Source organism: Aspergillus saccharolyticus, assembly GCF_003184585.1.
Source record: "Aspergillus saccharolyticus JOP 1030-1 unplaced genomic scaffold BP01scaffold_40, whole genome shotgun sequence".
Classification (NCBI taxonomy): Eukaryota; Fungi; Ascomycota; class Eurotiomycetes; order Eurotiales; family Aspergillaceae; genus Aspergillus; species Aspergillus saccharolyticus.
In genome coordinates, this window is record NW_020290650.1 from 205,564 (window position 1) to 221,365 (window position 15,802).

General features: G+C 53.1%; 6 protein-coding genes across 6 annotated transcripts; 3 read left to right on the forward strand and 3 right to left on the reverse strand.

The window, feature by feature from the left end:
- The first annotated feature begins 133 nt into the window (after positions 1 to 133).
- rpnL (proteasome regulatory particle lid subunit rpnL) lies at positions 134 to 1,281 on the forward strand. The gene is made up of 2 exons (XM_025575796.1): positions 134 to 748; positions 884 to 1,281. Exons 1-2 carry the CDS (start codon positions 194 to 196, stop codon positions 1,160 to 1,162), a joined length of 834 nt encoding a protein of 277 aa, XP_025427935.1. The 5' UTR covers positions 134 to 193; the 3' UTR covers positions 1,163 to 1,281.
- A 76-nt stretch (positions 1,282 to 1,357) lies between these two features.
- Positions 1,358 to 2,929, reverse strand: BP01DRAFT_347991 (uncharacterized protein; the record flags this gene model as incomplete). Its single annotated transcript, XM_025573711.1, has 2 exons — positions 2,481 to 2,929; positions 1,358 to 2,405 (listed from the first exon to the last, which is right to left on the reverse strand). Exons 1-2 carry the CDS (start codon positions 2,705 to 2,707, stop codon positions 1,358 to 1,360), a joined length of 1,275 nt encoding a protein of 424 aa, XP_025427936.1. The 5' UTR covers positions 2,708 to 2,929.
- Positions 2,930 to 3,029: 100 nt separating this feature from the next.
- Positions 3,030 to 4,745, forward strand: BP01DRAFT_418369 (putative oxidative stress response protein Oxr1). Its single transcript, XM_025579320.1, has 2 exons — positions 3,030 to 4,349; positions 4,423 to 4,745. The coding sequence occupies exons 1-2, from the start codon at positions 3,196 to 3,198 to the stop codon at positions 4,565 to 4,567; spliced, it is 1,299 nt and encodes a 432-aa protein (XP_025427937.1). The 5' UTR covers positions 3,030 to 3,195; the 3' UTR covers positions 4,568 to 4,745.
- A 92-nt stretch (positions 4,746 to 4,837) lies between these two features.
- Positions 4,838 to 9,578, reverse strand: BP01DRAFT_418370 (VID27-domain-containing protein). Its single transcript, XM_025579321.1, has 4 exons — positions 8,278 to 9,578; positions 7,692 to 7,715; positions 5,957 to 7,515; positions 4,838 to 5,902 (listed from the first exon to the last, which is right to left on the reverse strand). Exons 1-4 carry the CDS (start codon positions 9,392 to 9,394, stop codon positions 5,081 to 5,083), a joined length of 3,522 nt encoding a protein of 1,173 aa, XP_025427938.1. The 5' UTR covers positions 9,395 to 9,578; the 3' UTR covers positions 4,838 to 5,080.
- Positions 9,579 to 9,722: 144 nt separating this feature from the next.
- Positions 9,723 to 10,654, forward strand: BP01DRAFT_359933 (putative NADH-ubiquinone oxidoreductase subunit GRIM-19). The gene is made up of 4 exons (XM_025575797.1): positions 9,723 to 9,885; positions 10,091 to 10,197; positions 10,326 to 10,478; positions 10,590 to 10,654. Exons 1-4 carry the CDS (start codon positions 9,835 to 9,837, stop codon positions 10,639 to 10,641), a joined length of 363 nt encoding a protein of 120 aa, XP_025427939.1. The 5' UTR covers positions 9,723 to 9,834; the 3' UTR covers positions 10,642 to 10,654.
- A 535-nt stretch (positions 10,655 to 11,189) lies between these two features.
- Positions 11,190 to 14,933, reverse strand: BP01DRAFT_385980 (karyopherin MSN5; the record flags this gene model as incomplete). Its single annotated transcript, XM_025577647.1, has 2 exons — positions 11,190 to 11,863; positions 11,915 to 14,933. The coding sequence occupies 2 exons, from the start codon at positions 14,931 to 14,933 to the stop codon at positions 11,190 to 11,192; spliced, it is 3,693 nt and encodes a 1,230-aa protein (XP_025427940.1).
- Positions 14,934 to 15,802: the final 869 nt, after the last annotated feature.

Sequence of the window (15,802 nt, forward strand, 5' to 3'; positions counted from 1 at the left end):
CAACGTCCATCAGCCTGACCATCATCATACATCGCCATTCTCTCGACTCCAGCCTTTTGACCCTTGACTCCAAACATCCATTCCTGTCCGACTGCCAGACATCCCTCAGCTTCCCTATCATCCCTCACTCCCCCACCCATCCATCCTTTCTCCTCCCTACCTCCCGCGGTTCTCTCGCAAAACGCCCTCCAAAATGGCCACCGACCTCCGCACCCTCCTCACCGAGCTCCACAGCAGCCTTAACGCCCACAACCTCGACAAAGCCACCACTCTCCTCTCACAAGCCAAGCGGACCCTGCTGCTGCAGAATGCCCTGATCCCGACCCCGACGTCCCCGCGCGACCTCCTCCCGCTGGCGCGCGAGATCCTCGAGCTCGGCGCCCTCGCCTCAATCCGCCAAACCGACGCCCCGGGCTTCACGCGTTACTACCAACAACTGCAGCCCTTCTACGACCTGGAACGCGAGGGACAACAACAAGAACAGACGAGCACCAGCAGCCAGCGGAGCAAGATTACGGGACTGTATCTGTTGCTGCTGTTGAGCATGGGTGACAGCACGAGCTTCCACACCGTGCTGGAGGGGCTGGTGGAGGAGGCCAGTCTGCAGGGGCGGAGCGTCGAGGATGATCCCTTCATCAAGTACCCTGTGGAGTTGGAGCGCAATTTGATGGAGGGGAGCTATGATAAGGTGTGGCGGGAGACGAATTCGGAGAGGGTGCCTGGAGAAGATTTTGGGTTGTTTTCGAGTGTTTGTCTTTCCCCCCTTCCCCTTTACTTTGGTTCTCTTGTTCCTTGTTTGTTTCCAGGCCTGGTGGCGGAAGGAAGGGAGTTTCAGCTGCGTATATTTTGAGAGTCGTTACTAATCGTTGATCCAATCGAATAGGTCCTCGTGGGTACCATCCGCAGCGAAATCGCCGATTGCTCCGAAAAGGCCTACCCCTCGTTGCCCATCTCCAACGCCAAGAACCTGCTCTTCATGGATTCGGAGGGTGCGGTCATCGAGTTCGCGCAGCAGAGGGGGTGGGTATTGCGGGATGGCCGCATCTACTTCCCCGTTGAGCCGGAGGCGGCCGCCCGCTCGGAGAAGGATATCCTGGTCGCGAGTGGGACGATTATCGAGAATGCCATCGGGTATGCACGCGAGTTGGAGACGATCGTCTAGATTGTCTTCTCATCTGGTTGGGGGGTGTACTTAGACAAAGATCAGCGATTTGGGAGTTGTATTGTCTACATCATAATGAGAACCTATTTAGAATGCCCTTTCTAAAAATCACGGCCGTTGACTTCTGAAGCGCTTTTGCGGTACATGCTTACACCTACGCGCAGTCACGAGATTATGTTCAGGTACTGTACAAACCTATAACCGGACCCGCCACAAACAAACCCGCCGATCATAGAAACTACTCGACAAGCAGACAACCTCTTGCTTGCCTCCTTCGCTGCGCACAGGCAAGTCATATCCACCAGCCGGCCTCCACACGTCCGACGCATAGTTCATACTTTCATGCTCCGTAAATTCTGCCAGCACCTCCAACTCCCACTCCGCCGACTCCGCGGAGTACCGCACCCGCACCACCCGCGTGCCACCGTGCATACAGCTCGCCAACACCAGCCCCGTCCATCCCTCCTCCGCATTCTCCGAGGACGAGGACGAGAGAAGCTGCAGCCGCCACACGCCCCCACCCAGCCCGATCTCCGCAAGGACTTCACCTCGCCGAGTAGCGTGGTACACCCGGAGGGACTCGTCGTAGCTTCCTGTGAGAATGACCGGACTATCATCCTTGAGCGGTAGCGGTAAGGGGAGGATGGAGGTGACGCCGGCGGTGTGGTGGCGGGCGCGGTCGTGGTGGTCCAGAACAACGCTTAGTTGCCGGTCCGCCTGGCTGTGGTCGGATGTGTAGCGGCGGGTATGGAGGGCGCCAAAATCATTCCCGGTGAATATGTACGGGACTTGCTGCTGGGAGGAGGAGGAGGTGGTGGTGGTGGTGGGGTCGTGGAAGGTCGCGAGCGCGGCGAACCAGACTTCGATGGCTTGGGAAGCGGGGAAGGTGTCGAGCTCGGTGATTTGCGGTGGTGAGTCGGGAGAGGCGCCGGGGGTGTACTGGAAGATTGTTGTGCGGCTGTCGGAGAAGGTGACGGCGAATGCGTCGAGAGAAGAATCGGGAGTTATGGATGGCCAGGTAGAGGGCGTCCAGGCGAGGAAGAGGGCGGGGATGGAGGGGTCCTCATGGACGGGTTGTGTGAGGAGCGGGGTGAGGGTGGGTGGGTCATCCTTTACACCTGATGTGAGACGGAAGAAGGCGACGGAGCCTGCGCTGGTTGCGATGGAGAGGAGGGACGGATCGCGAGGGTGGAAGTGGAGGTCGAAGACCGCGTAGGGGAGAGAATGTTTGTAGAGGAGGGTGCTGGGTGTGTGTGTGGTCAATTAGCTCGGTCTCGCAAATATACTGTGTAGGCATGAACCAGACACAAGAACTTACAGTTCGTTTGTAGCAGGATTGATCCGCCAGAGCTGTAGGGAGCCGGTCTTGGTCTGCTTGATGTTGGTGTCATTCGATTCATCTTTCTGTTCGGCCAGCAAGTATGTGCCGATGACGCAGCAGTCGGGGACTGCGGGGCAGAATTGCAGGCAGCTGGGGGGTTGATCCAGGAAGACCGTGGTGTTGGATGCAGGCTGCTGCAAGGAGGATGAGGAAGACTCTGTCATTTTGCGGTCTCGGGGTGGAGGGTCAATGGCCGGAGAGAATTGCACAAACGATGTGGAGATTGAAGATATTTTGGCGGACAAAAGATACCGTACGGAGATTGTCAATTGGAGTGGATGTGAATGTGGAACATGGTGTATCGACGTGCCCGATGAGCTGGAATATGTGGAAAGAATGTATAGTAAATCTATAGATCGGCAAACAAAAGTATACTTGCTGAGTATATGGAAGAATTGGCGAAGTACTCCGTACAAGTACACGGAAAAATACATACATAAGGCTGATGCATTGATTATGTTCCTCCTTATCTTCACACATCATCAACTCCTCCATAGTCCATCTTCTTCTCCACTTCCTCCTCCTGTGCTCTTCTTCTTATTCTCCTTCCCCCTTCTGCTTCCCTCTATATCTGACTCATCTCAATCAATCTGTGACACTCGTTCTATCCCATCCCTATAAATTGCAATACGTTTGGACCGTCTCCGTCCGCATGTCGTCATATTCTTTATCGTCCAGCGCTTCCTCATCCCCTCGACTCTCCGACCACCACCAACCACAACAACAACCACAGCAACAACCTCAATCACAGCAACAGCAACAGCAGCAGCAGCAGCAGCAGCAAAGGTCGTCTTCTCTGCATCAATCCGCCGCCTCCTACTTCTCCTACCCCGTTACCCACGTCGTCTCAGGTCTCTACCGCCGCTTCACCGATCCCCAATCCGCGAAGAACGGCACGAACAACAAGGACAGCACCATGCGGCGCCCATTCCAGTCCACCAGCAGCACCACCACCGACTCAGCCATCAGCAATAATACCACCAACCTATTCACCCCAATGCGAACCGCCTCGCCCTTCCAACCACCCCCACTCACCCCCCTAACCCTGACCGACCCGGACAGCAACTCGCACACCCTCCAGGCCCAAGACTACCTCCTCACGCGCTCCCTGGCCGAAGAAATCCGACTGCTGGTTCCCGCCCGCCTCCAACTCTGCGACACCTGGCGGCTAGCCTACAGTCTCGAGCGCGACGGCGCCTCGCTGTCGACCCTGTACGAGAACTGCCGCGCCATCTCCCAACGCAGCCCGCGGGCGGGCTACGTGCTAATCATCCGCGACGCCTCTCCATCCCTGCCCCTCTCCTCCTCAGACGGCAGTAGCAGCTATGGCAACAGCAATAGCAGTGGTGGCGCCGTCTTCGGCGCCTACATGACCGACCCCCCGCACCCGGACTCGCATTACTTCGGCACGGGCGAGTGTTTCCTCTGGCGCGCCTCGGTGTTGCAGCCGCCCTCGACCGATCGACTCCTGCAGACAATGATGACGATGAATAACAACAACAACGACCAGCAGGAGCACGACAATAAAGATGCCTTGGCAGCGCTCGAACGCGCTGGGTTACCGTTACCGCCTAGTGCGGATACCACCCACGCCGGCAGATCGACTACCCTGCGGAGTCGGAGTCCCCTACCCCGGAATGGTGGTGCTGGTGCTGGTGCTGCCGGGTCAAGTAGCATGACGCCGACGACTGGCAGTAATAGTGGGACGGCGACGCCGGAACAGATCCGCTTCAAGGCGTTCCCATACAGCGGAGTCAATGATTATATGATGTTCTGTGAGACGGGGTTTCTGAGCTTGGGAGGCGGGTGAGTGTTTTGTTCCTCCTTATTCCCTCGAATGTTGCAGGTTTGTTTTGTTTGCTAACGCGGAATGAATCAGGGACGGTCATTACGGTCTTTGGGTAGACTCGAGTCTGGAAAAAGGCGTTAGTGCCGCTTCTCAAACTTTTGGAAATGAGCCACTCTCGGACGAAGGCGTCAAGTTCGATATCCTCGGTGTAGAGGTCTGGTATGTCGGTTCCTGAGCAGTTGCATAAGAATTGGTAATAGGTATATGCGTCTTTCAAAGCAGATCGTCTATAGGAAGATCGATTGCCACTGAAAATGAGCAGGAGGAGGATCATAATCTGCGGGCAGAATGGTCTATAATCATATATTTCATTATTGATTTGATTTGATGAGAGGGCAGGAATCAGAGAAGGGGTTGGTTTGCCTGAGACAATTGTGACGCTCCACCCTACGCAGTGTAGGGCAGCGCCCACATGAATACTGTAGCGAGTATCTGGGTAATTCTCCGTCATCTCGTAATTCGTATACTTTGATTACCACTACTTAGAGCTACCTAGAGGAAGTATCATCGTCGTATCATTCGCCAGACCCAATCTGACCGTCAGAACATTCCAGCCAGACATTACAGTTCGTGGCGCAAAGCAGGAAAATTGACACACCAAGTAAAGGGTTGACTCAAAAATAAAAACACAGTAACACAGAGGGGTATGCAGTGCGATAAATTGAAACAGAAAACTACCAAATCAATTTCAGTACGGTGAGTTCACAATATCATCCCGGCCCAGACGACTACCCCACTGGGTACGGCGCCTAGGAGTCATGGGCAAGGGACCAGCGATACTCTCCCGCGTCGGCTTCAGCAAGCTCTTCTTCGCAACCATGTTGACTTCGTTGGGCAACGCCACAATGACATTCTTGTCTGAACCGAAGCGGAAGTTATCTGCCATAACTTCTTCACCGTACCGCTTGATAGTGTAGGGGTCCTTGCGGCCAGCAATGACCTTCTTCAAACTCCAGGTGATGATGAAGGGACCAGTGGCAGTGACAATCGATGTCTCATGCGAGTCAACACCCGTGTTGAAGCGGGCCTGAGTGAAGGCAATTGGTTTCTTAGTCTCATGCTGGAACTGGGCGACGTGAGCGGGTTGCAGACCCAAACGACGTGGTTGGGGCTTGGAGTCTTTGGCGAAAGAACGTTCGAAGCCCAGCTTGCCTTCGTTCTTGCCGTCCTTTTGCAGGGCGTCGATGAGCAGGAGGTAGGTGCGGCACGTAGCCAAAACCCAGCGACCGTCGGCAGACACATCCAGACCGATGATGGGCTCACCCAAGGCAGGGATATGAGTCTTTGCATTAATACCAAGTCGGTCAAACATGCGGATGTCACCCTTGTTGGAAGCAACGGCAATGTATCCCTTCTCCGTGGTAGCCACCGAAGAAAAGTCGTTCTTACTGGCGTACTGCTTCAGCTCAGATTCCACCAACTTGTTTCCGGCAACACGAGGATCAACGCGGAAGAGAGCATTCTTTGAGGCACCAATGAAAGATTGTGTGGAAGTCATTTGGGAGAATTTCTGGAAGTAGAGTTAGCAATCGAAGTCAAACTTAGTCGTATGCAAATAACTTACACTCTCGGGAGCAAAGGTGTGGACAGGGATGTCATCATGCACCTTCCACTCGTCCACAATCTTACCGTACTCCAAGTCCATGCGGTAGAGAGAGTTCGGGTCATCGCCATTCTGGAGGATCATGTTCGAATCCTCAGCGTGGAGCATGACCTTCTTAGGGCTGAAGAGCTTGCCCTTAGGGGTCTCAACCTTGGAGATGTTGGTTGAGAATTCGAGGTTGTTATTAGGAGTGTGCTTGAAGACGCCAATCTTAGAACCACGGACCACGAACGAGCGATCGTGCTTGTAGCCGACGGCCAATTGAGAGTTGACATTGCCATCATCTTCACGCGTGACCACATCGTCTTCTTCTTCATCCGAATCATAGTGCTCGCTGCGCTGGCCGTCACCCTGATCTTCCTCTTCAGACTCCTCTTCTTCAACCTCAGCCTCGGCTTCTTGCTCCTCCGTATCTTCCATAGTCAAATCCTGGAAGGCATCCAGAACATACTCCTTCTCGTTTTCTTTGACCTTGGCCCATTTCATTTCATTCAACTGCTCCCAGAGTGCCTGCATGAGGCCCTCCTGAAATCTCTCTTCCGTCTCCTGATCATGGAAGCGCAGGAGCCAAGAATAGGCCGAACCATCTTCACTGTAGGCATTGAAGATAAATGACAAGTACTCAAAGTTGAAGACGGGATTAATGTCTGCGACGACTGCCTGCCCAAGCCATTCCTTGTCTTCGCCGCTAATCTGCAGCCAGTACTGCCAGTCGCCAACTTCAGAGACCGTGGCGGTCACGTGAGCATCTTGCTGCACAAAGGTACCGGTGGGAAAATCGAAAAGGTGCAGTTCGGCTTTTTCCCGGGTCAGGATCTCGCGCGCCTCCGGTTGAGCCGCCGAGGGCGGGGCAACAGTAGACTCATCCTTAGAAGCGGCAGGCTTGATAAAACCCTTCGACTTGGAGTATTCCACGTCCTTCGCCATGGCGGTTGTTGCGTCGGGAAAATCGATCGAGTGATCGCGGGACTTTGTGGGTGAGGAGATGGGGCTTGCAGACGGGATGGGCTTCTCTTCTTGGAAGGAAAACTCCTGCAACTCTTCGCGAGTGGCCTTCTGCGCGCTGCGTCGATACGTCCGCTCGTACTGGCACTGCAGGGCGGCCAGCTCAAAAGTAGCGACCTTGTCCGATGGCACGGAAGGATCGCAGACAAATTCGAAGAGGTCACCTATGTCGCCACTGAGGTCCCTCCAAGCCAAGATCTTGGAACCACCTTCACGGACCTCGGAGCGAAAGTGCAAAGCCTGGTCGAGAAGGAATACCTTCTCGTCTTTGTCCAAGCTATCACTCGCTTCTTCGTCCTCGTCCTCGGCCAGCTCCTCTTCGCCTTCCTCGAAGGCACGTTGAATAACTAGTTGGTACTGGAATTCTTGGCCGGTACGTCTGATGGAAGCAGCGGCGTCCTTGAAGATGAGCTCAGAATATCCCTTGGGTGAGAGGGGGCGGACAAGGTAGAGTTGACCCTGAGGAATTTCGATGATAGATTCCTTGGAAGTGTCTCCGAAGAGGTACTTGCTCACTAGAGAGGAGAGAAGTGGACCGTCAGCATGTGAGGAAGCAATGAGATCAATATGACAAGTGGACGGGCAGGAGGAAAAGAGGAGGGAAGGAGGGGTCGATGGTGGGGTAAAATGAATGGAGAAGGTAACCGGTAGCAATAAATTTAGATCATAACCTGACTGAGATGGCACTGACCGTTGCGGAGCATGAACATGGCTGCTGCAGTTAGCCGGGGCGTAAGAGCCACGGCAAGTGATGAGGAGGGAGGGAGATCCTGTTGCTAGGGGAGCAGGGATGTTGATCAACGAAAGTGCAAAGGATGAAAGAACAGCTGAGATTGCAGTGGATGATGGATCTCCTGACAGTGGCAGAGGACAGGAAACAAGAGACTGACTCAGCCGACTGCAACCTTGTTATTGCGGGCTGGCACCAGATGCCTTTGAAGGGAATGTGAAGTAGAAAATAAAATGTTTTGATTTGATTTGGATGTTGTTATTTTCTGCCGTCATCGAGTGGCAACGGCTGTGGCGTTCAGAGTAGGGTGGCGCGGTGGCGCGGGTGGCGGTGCATTGTAATCCCTGTGAAACTGATTAACTTATTATCTTAGATCGTTATTTACAGAGCACAGTGCAGTACATTTTTTATTTCATGGTGCCAGCATCCATCATCTAGTTGCCCTCTGGGGCTTCCTCTGGGGCTTTTACTGCTTCACTTTGCTCCTCCTGCTCCTGTTCTTGTGTAGCAGCATTCGCTTCACGAATGGCCTCTTCCTCAGCAACACCCTCATCTTCACCCTCTCCCTCCTCAGCCTCCTCATCCTGTTGCTCCCCCGACTCATCAACCGACTCTCTCAAAGTGCCACCCTTACGCTGGGGAATGACTTCCATAAAAGCCTTGCCCCAATCACCCACCTCCAACCACTTCAACATGATCTCCACCACATGGTTCGTGGCCAATACCTGACGCGAGGCCATCTGAATGTAGTCACCGATCGGCAGCTTCGCCGTCTTAATGCCCCTCTCGACGGCCTGTTTGTAGCAGATGCCCTTGTGGCGGTTCTTATCCACCAGTCCACCAATGATGTAGGTGCTGAACGGCTTGAGCTCCGTCAGCGTATGCGGACTGTCGCTGCTCAGGTAGACGATCTCGCCCTCCTCGGGCTTCGCATCCGTCTTATCGGCGAAGACGCCCTCGAAGCGCCCACCCTCCGGCACAACCATCCACTCCTTGGCCTTCTCCGCGGCAGTTACAAAGTCCTCCTCTAGGAACCTAATCCCCTTCCAATTCTCATACGTCTTGGCCAGCACGGTATCGAACCGCTGCTTCAGCAGCTTGTTGAACGATGAGATCACCAGGTGCGACCGGAACGGCGCGCGGCTATTGTCCGAGTACGACCGGGTCAGCTGCGAGCCCAGGGAGATGCGCTCCTTCTCAATCATCAGCTCGTCGAACCCGCAGTCCAGAATCAGCGTCAGCGGCAGCAGGGTGCCCTTCCGGAACCGCGCGGGGGTACGCTCGTGCTCCTTGCGGAACTCCGCCTCGCGGCCTTCCTGCTTCGCGACCTCGAGCTCCGCCCGCCGGCGCTCCTTGCGGGCTTGAATCCGCTCCTTCCGCTTGACCTTGCGCTGCTCACGCCCTTCTTCCCATTGCTCCCGGCGACGTTGGCGCTTCATGGCGCGCTTCGAGATGGTGGGTGCGCCGGTTTCGTCGGTGGGTTCGTTAAGGGCGGCGCCATTGTTCGGTATGGTAGTGCTTTCATCGTCGTGAGCTTCGGCTGGGGCTGGTGTGGACTCTGCCGCCGGCGCTGGGTCCGCCATCGTAGCGGGTGTCGAGTGCTGTGGTTGCGACTCGTCGTGGTCGAGCTTGACCAATTTTCTGGGCCGACCTTCTTCCTCCATTGTGCTTCTTCGAAAAAAGAAGATCTTTTCACAATTGAGGGTTAAAGTAACTGAAAGAGACTTTTCAGATTATTTCCCAAATATAAATATCAAAAGATAGCAAAATCAACGTAGTGAAAGCCAAACCCCGTCCAATTCATCCAAGCAACACACAATCGGAATCCTCGCGACAGTGGGAGCAATCAATCAATCAATCACTGAATGATTTCGGAGCGGCAGGGCCTCCCCTCCCCGTTTCCCTCCCTCACCAATCATAGACCAGACAGCCCGCATTACCACATCCAGAACCACACACGTGACCTTCACTCGTCTCCCAACTTCCTTCCAAACGGCATCATATCTCCAAATCGAAGCTCGGCCCGGCCGTAAGGTACGACGACTTACCTTCTTCTCCGAAACCCCCAATTGAACCAGTCCTCCGCCCTCTCCTCCCGGTCAAAATGCCTCAGGACATGCCCCCCGCTGGGGGCTACACCCAGGTGCAATACAAGGTGCGATTGAACCTCTAGCCATCCCGAAACACACATACACATACCCAGAACGATGCGAGTCGATTTGTCCTTCCTCCCGCCGCCAGCGCATGCGATTCACAAAATTACATACCCACATCCAACCAAGAAGAACGCAACAACCAAACTGTGACAAGAAAAATCAGAATCCAAGCTAACCACGCAATGCCTTCCGCCGAAATTATAGCGCAACATCCCCGTCCGCGGATTCAGTCCCATGGTCTACCTCGCCGGCATGGTCGGAGCTGTCACCTACGGAATGTACAAGTACTACTACTCCAGTCGTGAGATGCAGTACGTCTCCCTCCCTCCACCGAACAACCAGAAGAAGAAAAAAAAAGAGCCGAAAGCAAAAGACCACCCACTGCCACCCCTCGGACGAGGGAAGACAGATCAGCTAGCTAACAAACCCCCCTCTCTAGCGAACTCGGCCGCGAGAAAATCTGGGGCCGTCTGCACATCCTTCCTCTCCTTCAGGCCGAGGAAGATCGCGATCAGGCCCGTCGGTACTACGCCGACAAGGCCCGTGAGCAGGAGCTCCTGGGATCGGAAAACAGGGTGTATCACTCTGATCGGTGCGTTTTCCCTTCCCCTGGACCCAACCCAATTGCCCACCTTCCCCCAAGATCATGGGATGTCCAAAGGGGGTATGAAGGGAGGAACGCTAATCTTGTTACAATTCACAGCTTCGTCCGCCCTACTTTTGCCTATACCCCCTCCAAGGTTACTGAAGAATAAACTTATTGAATTCGCGAGAGAAATGAAAATTTGAGAAGAGAGACCGTGTCCTGAATCTGTCTAGTCCCCGCCATATTTATTTTATCTGCTGTGTATTTTATCGATCATTGCTGCTGTGATTGTGTTTCCAAAGTTTTGCCCATTAAATAAGCCCTTTCAAACCAGGTATATTCATGTACGAGTGGGTACCGGAATTCCCGATGTTATGAGATATGGATTCTCGCAATTGCGTGTAATAGCCTGGAGACAAAAAGCGGTGCGCATTCCAGTTTGTAGAGTAATCTTATGGCTCGCTGCGATCTGCAGGTTCGGACAATTACACATACTACATGGGTTGAAGTCCAACCGTATTGCAAGCGAACAAGTTCCCTTACTAATTTCCAGGTGCTCTCAAGGGGCCCAAGGGGCTGTCTATATATTCTTTAAGTTATAACTATGCAGACCGATGAAGAGGTCGCTGTAGGCAGTGGCCGTACAATGACACTATACTATACACAGATGTAGACCGTGCAGCAGCCCACGCCCCGAGACGCTATATACTGCTTGTTCTAGCCGAACAAGTCCGCCACTCCAGCCAGATCCGGTCCATCGTTGATATCCACTTTCTGATTCTGCTGGCCTTCCATCTCGCTTGTCATGTATCTCTCCTGCAGGGCACTCCGCGCTTTCCGGCGTTCCTCGCGCGAGCCCAAGATTTTGCCTTGCTCAGCTATGCTGACACCTCTCAAGCTCTCGAGGAGATCCAGGATCAAGGCTCTTTGCTGTCTTGCGGCAGTCGACCGCACAAGGGCGGCCTCTGCATTAGCAACCCGCTGCTCGCTCATGCCAGGAAGACTCAAAATGACGGCGCGCGGGGTGGGGCTGCTCGAGCCGTAGAGGACCCAGATGGACGCAATGAGCTGAGCAAGGTCTTTCTGCATGTCGACAAAATAGGGTTCGTGCACGGACGTGATGCAGGCCTTGAGGACCTCGGAACAAATGAACTCGCGGATGGTGATGGTGGTAGGTGTGTTGTTGGGAGGGGCAAAGTCCTGCAGGATGGACCTAATGACTCGAGTGATGATGCTACAGCAACGCGTGTCGCGCATCCGGAGGGCATGGGTGCAGAAGAGCATGACTGGCTCGAATATCTCGGGTGAAGAGAGAATAAAGTGCCGAATTGAGTCGGAGAGTGCTGGTGCCGGCTGCAGAGCGCTAGGGTCCGCTAGCTCGTCATCAGGATCTAGATTCTGGGATTAGCAGGTTTCAGGCATGGGATCTTTCCTTAACTTACCCCCACGTTGGGGATCGAGCAAACTTGCTACCATGATTACCGCAGAATACGTCAACTGCCGCAGAATACTTTCGGACTTCATCTCATCAGTCAGATCGTCGGACTCAGCAAGTCCCTCTTTCCGCTGCTCGATTATCTCCCATTCCGCTGTGACTTTCTTATCAATGCTAGTGAAAAGAGCGGCTAGCATGGGAGGCAAAAAATTGCTTCGGAAGCGGACTGGACAGTCATCAATCAAGCATCTTGATATATTGAGAAGAACGGAGAATTGATGCGAGGAAAGGTGCGTAGAGTCCTTGAAGAGAGCCTCCGAGAGCGGACCAGGAAGCTCCGTAAATCCATAGAAATTATCCCTCAGTCGACTCATGCTGAACAACATCGAGTAGCAGGCTTCACGAACAGCTCGGATCTTACCTCGTACAGAAGAGGCAAATCCTTCGAGTGAACCACGAGAAGCAGTAATTTTAGCATAAAACTCATCACGACTACCGGTTGAAATGCCGGCTTGCCAAAATCTATCAGTTAGGATGCGCTCCACAACCGGGCCCATGTCTGCAGGCAAGCCACTCCAATTGCCGGGATTGTGGAAAGCATGCGCATTACTGACTAGCTGGAGGAGTGTCGGTAGGATGATAGGAATAAGGTCACGCCATACATTGCAGGCAAGCTCATATGCTGGTTCAGACCTTTTAAGCTTGTCCGTGGAGACGGCAAGCATCGTTTTGGTACCTCTCAAAGGAAGCTGCTGGAATTTCCTAGTCATTTCTTCCTGAATGAGCTTGCCCTCGTTATCGAGAGGAACAGAGGACCAGTCTTCCAGTTTCTGAGCCTGCCGTGACTGCATATATGCCCCGACGTTCTGTAGTCCAAGCATGGAACAGAAGCCCTCGAATGTGGAGCTCACAGCTCGGAATTGTTCTTCCTGCCATGCTTGCTTGATGGGTTCCACAAAAGACAGAAGACGAGATTGGCGAAGGTACGGCTCGACATTGTTCGCGCGTTGCATGATAATCAGTAGAATGGAAGTGAGCTCCATGTGAAGCTTATCATCCACCCGGTTGGCCATGGAAATCTCCTTGATCTTAGGTTCCAATATGTCGTAGAATGTTGAAAAGTAATCCGCGTAGCGCATAGCCAGGCGGCGAAGCTCATGGCTGGCAAGACCATGCAGCTCCTTGACTGATTCTGAGTACACTGGGAACTCGGGCTGGTCAGGTAGGCGAGTCATCAAAATGTACTCCAGTGCCTTGAGTGCAAAGCTAGGCGTCTTGTCCAGAGCTCTAGCGGAGATATCAACAATGAGTTTGATCACCCTTTGTTTGAGGACCGGATCTTCGAAGTTACGCTGCATCAATTTGAAAGCCCATGCCTCCAGAATCTGTTCCAGGTCACTGCGTTTCTGTTCATCTTGCTGGGGCATCCTCCCATGGGCCGACACCCATTTGTTGTACCCTTTGAGAGTTGCTTCAACAACCGCGAACTGCGTGTCGGCACGCATGAGAGGTATGGAAGTCTTCGAGAATGACTTCACGGAAAAGGGCTCCATACCGCTGTACAGGTTGTCTAAGTTGGCATCGATCCCTGCGAGTATATGAGGAATGGCCTCTTGGGGTCGCTTTTGGACGATTGTTTCGATGATGGAGGAACAATATCGCCGATAGTTGCCCACGAATGCATGTCTCTCGGGAATGGTGTCGATATCCTCGTTCAGGAACATCACAGTAGGATTTTCGTCATTCTCCGGGAGAGACTCCCAGCGAATAAGGCGCTCAGTACAAATCCCCAGCAAAGAAGGGATTAGACCAGTGACCAGGTCTGTGTTTCCGATCCTCTCGGAAGCTATCAATTTAGACCAGACATGAAGCACAGGGATCGAGATTGTGAGACTTTGATTCTGGATGACGGTAATGGTAAGGTGGAAGAAGAAAGGTAGGTCCAAGCCATGGGCGCTCTCCAAAGAGAACGCCTTCTCTTCGAGGAAACCAGCGATATACGAAATCAACTCGGAGAGCTTTTTGCAAATAGTATACTTGGTGTCATCAAAATCATCCGGCCCCACGACGGACCATTCGTACAGCTTTTGGAGCACACTGAGGGCTTGAGTCTCGTACATGAGGTGTACCAGGGGCTGGAAGCCTTCAATTTCAACGTGAGACCTGCTGTACAGCGCATGCAGAGCTTCCACGGCCGCCAAGAGCACCAGCTCGTCGTTGCAGGTGAAAGCACTGGCAATACAAGGGACGCAGTTGGAAGAGAGCACGGCCTTAGGGATGGCCCATGTCAGAACAGATTTAAGAGTAGCCAGGGCTTTCAGCGCTGAGTCCCGTGCCTGCTTCGAGCTCTGGACATTTCCAATACATTCATGTAGAAAGGCGCAAATGCGGGACATCCATCCCTCAGGTCCACAACGCAACTCCACATACTCCTTCTTCGGATGGATCTCCTCGAAGACGGCCGAGGGCGTACAGATTTCGACCAGAGCCCGGTTGAGGTCTGTGCCACGCAAGGATGATACCGTGTCTTCACGAAAGAAAATGTCCTCTGATAGAGTTTCAAGAATCGACAGGACCAGTTCCTTATGCACAAGACTGGCATTCCAGAATTGAAGCAGCGTTTCGTCCATCGAGTTCCAGTCCAAGCCCCAACTTCTCTTAGCCACTTCAGCCCAGAGTTGCGGGATCTTGTTCCGGATATAAGCCGGGTCTTCGGGCTGAATTGACTCAGCCAACTTCAGAACGAGATCCCTGATAGCCAAAATCTGATCCTGAGCCTCAAAGGAGGTGTGGCGCAAAACATGGTCCAAGAGACCCAGCCCGAAATACCGGACCAGAGGATTCGTCTGTTCGGGAAGCGCTAGCATGTACCCATTATGCGCCGCCGACTTGCTCTCCTTTTGAGCCTCGACAAATGTCAAGGCTTCTCTGCGAAGCTCGTTGGTTGAAGATGGGTTGTGGATAAGTTCCAAGGCACGAATGATGTCGGCCATGCGGCCTTCCGATAGCTCACCTTCAGCCGCCATGGATGGTTGGGAAATGAGAGGTTTAACTCCTTCCCTGCTTCTCAAAACCAAGACACAAAATAAGAAAAAGCTCAGATTACCTTGATGATCTCCGGAGTAGCACTAGCAATATTGTCATTATTGTTTGAGAATGCCTTGCAGAATGTGTCTCTTGATTTTGGCAGTCTTTTCCTTTGTTTTTGCAGTGGACTGAGACCTCTCCGGTATTCCGTGGTGGAAGCGGAAGTGCGTTGGGCAACTTTGGACAACTGGATGCGGAGAATTAATTGAGGGGAGGTAAGAATAGGATCCAAGCCCCCGGTGGGTTTTCAGCCACCGTTCTTCCAGAAGGTGAGAAGGACCTCTGGATACACACGGCAAATGGCGTCCGGAGAGGGGATGATCGGGAAAAGGCTGGGCAGCAGCGCAGCCGGTGTAAGAATTGCCCTGTTCTGCCTTAAACAAAAAAAAAAAGCGGAGTGCTTATAGATGGTTTTTGGTGTTGTGTTTTGTTGCGCTCTCTCTTCTCTTTCGTTTGTATGTCGATTTAGGGGTAGAAGAGAATTTAAAAAAGAGAAAAAAAAAACAAGGACAAGTACGGAGTGGAAGAAGTATGGATTTGTCTCTCTTGAGACTGGAATAAGTGGAGAGGAGCAAATGAAGATTACGGGAGGGAAAGAAAGCAACAACTGGAAGAGCAGCAGCAGCAGCAGCAGCAGCAACAGCAACAGCAGCAACAACAACACTGCAGTGGACTTTGAATTGATCGATAATCAATGATCAATAGTACCAGGAGAATTTTCCACGCGCTCCCGATCCAATCACCACACCGGCGCAATTTCTCCCCCAGCTACTCCGTACTCCCGTACTAGTCGCCTTCTTCACCGCTT

Bases quoted from the DNA above. Each gene is read 5' to 3' on its own strand.
- BP01DRAFT_359933 (XM_025575797.1), top strand. From the start codon at position 9,835: ATGCCTCAGGACATGCCCCCCGCTGGGGGCTACACCCAGGTGCAATAC. The intron at 9,886-10,090 runs GTGCGATTGAAC...CCGAAATTATAG, and splicing joins ACACCCAGGTGCAATACAAG to CGCAACATCCCCGTCCGCGG. The intron at 10,479-10,589 runs GTGCGTTTTCCC...TACAATTCACAG, and splicing joins AGGGTGTATCACTCTGATCG to CTTCGTCCGCCCTACTTTTG.
- rpnL (XM_025575796.1), top strand. From the start codon at position 194: ATGGCCACCGACCTCCGCACCCTCCTCACCGAGCTCCACAGCAGCCTT. The intron at 749-883 runs GTTTGTCTTTCC...CCAATCGAATAG, and splicing joins ATTTTGGGTTGTTTTCGAGT to GTCCTCGTGGGTACCATCCG.
- BP01DRAFT_418369 (XM_025579320.1), top strand. From the start codon at position 3,196: ATGTCGTCATATTCTTTATCGTCCAGCGCTTCCTCATCCCCTCGACTC. The intron at 4,350-4,422 runs GTGAGTGTTTTG...GGAATGAATCAG, and splicing joins TTTCTGAGCTTGGGAGGCGG to GGACGGTCATTACGGTCTTT.
- BP01DRAFT_418370 (XM_025579321.1), bottom strand. From the start codon at position 9,394: ATGGAGGAAGAAGGTCGGCCCAGAAAATTGGTCAAGCTCGACCACGAC. The intron at 7,716-8,277 runs GTGTTGCTGAGG...GGCTAACTGCAG, and splicing joins GGGAGAGGGTGAAGATGAGG to CAGCCATGTTCATGCTCCGC. The intron at 7,516-7,691 runs GTCAGTGCCATC...TCTCCTCTCTAG, and splicing joins CATGTTCATGCTCCGCAACG to TGAGCAAGTACCTCTTCGGA.